General features: G+C 43.9%; 1 protein-coding gene and 1 non-coding gene across 2 annotated transcripts; one reads left to right on the top strand and one right to left on the bottom strand.

Moving 5' to 3' along the window:
* Nucleotides 1-318: 318 nt before the first annotated feature.
* Nucleotides 319-441, bottom strand: LOC135616030 (small nucleolar RNA snoR83). The gene has a single exon (XR_010488259.1). It is a non-coding gene; the product is annotated as a small nucleolar RNA snoR83 (small nucleolar RNA).
* A 3,748-nt stretch (nt 442-4,189) lies between these two features.
* On the top strand, nt 4,190-5,414 carry LOC103986711 (protein EXORDIUM-like 2). Its single transcript, XM_009404800.3, has one exon. The coding sequence runs from the start codon at nt 4,252-4,254 to the stop codon at nt 5,167-5,169; it is 918 nt and encodes a 305-aa protein (XP_009403075.2). The 5' UTR covers nt 4,190-4,251; the 3' UTR covers nt 5,170-5,414.
* The last annotated feature ends 265 nt before the right edge of the window (nt 5,415-5,679 follow it).

Genomic DNA, 5,679 nt, shown 5'->3' on the forward strand with positions numbered 1-5,679 from the left:
AGTTCTCAAGGCATGAAGAGAAACAGAGAACCATAACCCAAAATGATACAGTCTAGGTTTATAATGAAAGTTCTCAACAAAAACTCATTAACAGAAAGACAAAGGAATGTCTGAAGCGACTAATAAACCATATTAACCTATAATATGTAAACTCAGTGCCACAAGAATCAACTCACACAAAGACAGAAGTTAAGGGCTGATATTTGAAGTATCAAATATGAGAATTCGCAGAAAAATGAAATAAGCATAAAACAGAAGATACACATATTTTTTGGAAGAAATTGTCAACATAAACATGAAACGAAAAGAGAGAAGTGACAATGTGTAGTGAGCAACTAATGAGACACCTCCATGTATAAAAAAGTGCTATCAGCAAAACTCCCATCATTGGTATTGGACTCCCATGAATCAGATAAAAATTTGATCAAGATTATCTGGGATTATGGAGGCACATAGGTAAATCAGAGGACAAAAAAAAGAGAATCAGAGAAATGAACTTTCATCAAGTAGCTTATGGATCCTCGCAAAACAAAATTATGGAAGCAGGCGTCATGATCGAACTAAGATTGAAAAGAAGGAAATTAAGGCAAAAATATATAATAACACAGCCGATCATAAATATTCGGTAGTTAATATACACATGAAAATAATTCAGATCTCTTGAATAGTGCAATCAAAAGTGTGCCTAAGGGAAGTACCATGGTTATTTGATAAACACGGTTACCCAACAGATACAAAAGATCCCATAACATTACATCACAAGCAAATAATAAAGTTATCTATATCTTCAGTTGTTGAGAAACAAGAAGGTCAACAACATGTTCAAGTTTCTTAGCTAGAGCCTGAGATATAATACAGTAGATAAAATACTTCTCATTATATTTATCTCACTGGCACATCCATGAAAAACAGACAACAAAGGTTTCATCCAGATTGAAGAACTATTACTATTACAGACCACATGAGTACTCCTTTGTAAGAGTTGCACCACTGCACAATAAAGGAGAAACAATGAGCAACTGATCCTGTAATATCAACCGGCATAAAACCGGACCCAATTCAGGACAAATTTTGGCTTTAGCTATTTTTAAATGAATAACTAACAAACTAAATACTCAATTAATACACTTACATCATGGAGCACAAATACATTATAATATGGTTACCCATGTTGGATTGCTGACCATAATCATTAAAAAAAATGGACAGGGAACTTGCACAAGAAAATATCAGTCAAGAACTTACGAGGGCAGTGCTTCTGGAAACATAATCCATCAACAGTGGTTAGTTAAAAGACAATTTTTTCAAAAAACTTGCATGAACATGAGGCAAGTCAGTATTTAATGAGATGATTTATTGCTTAGTACCTCGAGATGTGCATGCAGGATAAATGAAGCAAAATATATCAGATTCTTCTTCAGTATCAGCAGCTACATGGCTGAACTCTCTATGTACCACACACAAATAGATGTCAGTTCCTATGCATTGTTCTGCAAAGAGATATCCCACACTAACTGAACAGAGGAGCAACCCACATTGCTTAGATCTATCACATAACACAATCCAATGGGTGGCTTGGGCACAGAGAATCTTGACCATCCAAGTGAACAAATTTAAACATCCAATGTCAGCTCATCAAGACCAGATATCTTTTCTGCTTCTAATCAACACCACTAACTGCTGCAAAAACAGTCTTTTAGCAGGACACTGTGTGGCCCCTCTCCAAATTAATTAACACAATAGAAAATGCTAAATCTCACAGATATAAGGAACATGAAGGGAAGTGAAGAAAACTCAATCAAAATCAGCATTATAACTTTACTGTGTTGCTTTGAGTCTACATTTTGTCGATAAAACAGGATACATTTTTTTAGCTAGGGTTCCTCTCTGCCTCTCCTCATCTCCTGTTTTTGTTCTTTTCCAATTCTTTGTGTTGAACGTGATGTGTGTGATGAGTGGTTCATCGCCTTTGCATCTGTTTATATATAGAAGATAGGAAAACAGGGGCAAAAAGAGAAAGGAGAAAATTGGAGTGATGTAAGTTGACCCCATGGGTATTGGCCAATCCAGAACAGTATGATTCCCCAAACAGTTAATACAGAAGATAGCAAACTAGAGTCAGAAAGAGAAGGAAGAAAAACAGATGGACTGATCTAAGTTGATCCCATGGGTATTGGCCAATTTCAGACTGATCAAATTCCCGGAACAGGGAACTACAAAAGAACTTGACACTTTTAATGGCGAAAGGGCTGATCCATTTTTCGACCCTCTGAAATATATCAGCTTTTTGGGTCATCGTACACAAACAAGCCCAGCAATTTGTCATCAATATTAAGAACATGCCACACTGTAGCTGCTGCAATGATCAATTTTCAACTTTGTCATGTGGGCGAACATCACAAGTTATCAAAGTGTCTCTTCCAGTCTTCATTGCCCTTACGCCCTATGAAGATGTTCAAACATTTTCAAGTTTTTTCATGTCTCTACAACCTCATTCAGGCCACAAAACAAAGATCATCCGAGGAAAAATGGCACCGAGCACATTAACAAACATACAAATATGTGCATGCATATGCGATATTCTTGCAAAATGGGATGGATAAGGGCATCATCCAGTGGCATCGCAATTTAATGTTACAATAGATCTAAACAAAGATAAGTATGTTCCGCAACAACCAATTCAAATCATTCACCTTCATTTTTCAACAGTGAACCAGCAAAGAAGGGAAAAGCAAGGAGGCAAACCTGATGTAGCACCGACAATGCTTCACCTTCCCCTCGAGGCCAAGAAGCAGTTTCCATCCCTTTGGCAAGCGATCGCCCAACTCGGAATCATCCACAGTCATCCTTCTCCTCCGGCTTCCCCATTGCCCTTCCAATCCGCTCATTAAGCCCGGAAGCTGCTCCTCCATCGTCGGTCCAGCCATTCTCTGCCTCAGCTCCTCAGCAAAGGGATCCTCCACCAAGCCCCCAACTAGATCAAATCCACCGTCTGGCCTTCTCCATTCACGACCTCCCGATCCCCATCCTCCACCAAAACCAAGGCCAACTCCTCACTGCCATGAGGATTCCCCCGGCGAGGCAGAGGGTTAGGGTTTGATCCGGAGAAAAGCTGACCGTGGTGGAATACGATCTCAAGTTTCTCGAGGCGACCGGAATCGATCATTCGACTTCCATTATACTGCCATTTTGTAAGTTATGTAAAAAGATGATTTGTTTTACAAGATTAATTATATATATTATTTATAATTAATTATTCTTAACATCACGATCTTTATACCTTCAAAAGTTAAATTAAGATATCTATATTTACAAAAATAAAATATTTAATCCTATTATTCTACTTGGCAAATTGGTATCGTCGTGGACACGTTACGTACCAATTCATGAAGTGGTACCCACTGTTGACCACGGTCTTACTTGCCGGCAGTCAATGGTCAACTTTAATCCTTCTATATGATCTGGCAGTATTCCTGTACCATAAAAGAATGTAACATGACATATGTATATTAGTTTAAATTGCAAATAACATTAATATAATTGACTTCATATCTGCTGGTTCACTGAACCAGCTTCATGGGTTCAAGCAGTCGCCCTCACTCGCTCAATCATTCAAGCCGACATCCTAAATAGATTGATGCTACATTTCGCACTATATATCACGATACATTATGAATACAAATGCATGGAAGGACTTGAGTGGACATGATTCCTTCGTTTATATCTCAATATAAATTGGTCCATGGTGTTCCTTGTTGTGTACCATCTTTTTTGTTTTCATTCCTCACATCACATCTGTCACGTGTTAATCACACGCGGTCCTTGGTCCCATGAGCCACAATTGTCCCCGTTTCTTTGGTTACTTTGGAATATTTTTCACCTTTTTCTCGGGAAATAATGATATAAATTGACTTGCAATACTGATAATTAAAAGGTGTTCGACATACGTGCATGGCGTTCACGTCCACACGGCAATTCCATTGGGTCGTAAATTACTTTCCACTTGTTTTTGGTTGGAGGGTAAGCAAAGCTGCGCACGGCATCAGTCAAAGTCCACCAACCCCGGCAATCATTTGGCTGCTTCCAGTTTACTTCGCCCGGTCCCACCTTGCGAAGCTGCTGCATCCATGGCCACTCATGCACACCACCTCCAGCTTCCTTACTCCACACCGCTATATATATCTCCCTCATAGCTCCTCTCTTCCTCGCTCCATTGGCTCACGGTACAACCAATAAACATCGCCCGAGTGGATGGATAGAATGGCCGCTTCTTCCACTCTGCTTCTCTTGTGCTCACTCCTGCTCTGCTCCTACTCCTTCGCAGCTGCCCCCAGGAAGCTTGTCCTGGTGCAGCAGCCACCCCTCGTCCTCAAGTACCACAATGGCCCGCTCCTTAGGGGTAACTACACCCTGAGCCTGCTCTTCTACGGCCGTTTCTCTGCCGCCCAGCGTTCCATCGTCGTCGACTTCGTTCGCTCCCTCACCCCCACCGGGGCCTCCCTCCCGCCTCCCTCCGTCGCCTCCTGGTGGCGCACCACCGCCAGCTACGCCGGCGGCGACGTGCACCTCTCTCTCGGCCCGCAGCTGCTGGACGAGTCCTACTCCAAGGGGAAGCTGTTATCCTCCTCCGACATCGCCGCGCTGGCCGGAAAGGCGGCGGCCGGGGGCGGGCACCGGGCCATTGGGGTGGTCGTCACAGACGGCGACGTGGCGGTCGAAGGATTCTGCTCCAGCCGGTGCGGGACGCACGGGCGGCTCGCGGGCTCCGCCGGGTTCGTCTGGGTGGGCGACTCGGCGAGGCAGTGCCCGGGCCAGTGCGCGTGGCCATTCCACCAGCCGATCTACGGGCCGCAGGCGCCGCCGCTGGTGGCGCCCAGCGGCGACGTGGGGATGGACGGCGTCGTCATCAACCTGGCGACGCTGCTGGCGGGCGCGGCAACCAACCCCAACGGCGACGGCTACTTCCAGGGGCCGGCGGACGCGCCGCTGGAGGCGGTGACGGCGTGCACGGGGGTGTTCGGCAGCGGGGCGTACCCGGGGTACCCGGGCAAGGTCCTGGTGGACCCCACGAGCTGGGCCAGCTATAACGCGAGGGGACTCGGAGGGAGGAAGTACCTGCTGCCCGCCATGTGGGACCCCGTCACGTCCCAGTGCTCCACTTTAGTCTAAAGATTCGCGCATCGTGATCACAGTGGCCTTCTCTAGCGTTTAAGGTGGTGTCGTCTCTGTTCGCAGTCTATACAACTGTTGTAGAAGTGAATAAGGTTAAGGGGAAGGAAAAGAAAGGAAGACGAGGGAAGAGATAGCGAGATGTTGTTATATATTGTCGAAAGGTTATATATGTCTGTTGTCAGCATGAATATGTAGTACAGTATAATACAAGATTTGTGTTATGTAAACCACAGATTGATACAGAGCAGAGCAGAGCAAAACAGACTATGCATCTTCAAGCTTTTTCTTTATGGCAGGAATCATGTGCTAGAACAAGTTCAAGCAGATTTAGGAGGGTGTTTGATTGATTGATGACACGAACAAACTTAGAAATATGAAGAACACCTGTTCTCGATTTTACGCTCCCACGTAATTGACTCAAATATTCTAATCTATGGTTGTTCTTGTAATCATAGTTTTGTATTGCCATTGCGTTCCCAACTTGACTAATTCACATAGAGAGAGAGA

Source organism: Musa acuminata, chromosome BXJ2-6 (genome assembly GCF_036884655.1).
Source record: "Musa acuminata AAA Group cultivar baxijiao chromosome BXJ2-6, Cavendish_Baxijiao_AAA, whole genome shotgun sequence".
NCBI lineage: Eukaryota > Viridiplantae > Streptophyta > Magnoliopsida > Zingiberales > Musaceae > Musa > Musa acuminata.

Bases quoted from the DNA above. Each gene is read 5' to 3' on its own strand.
- LOC103986711 (XM_009404800.3), top strand. From the start codon at position 4,252: ATGGATAGAATGGCCGCTTCTTCCACTCTGCTTCTCTTGTGCTCACTC.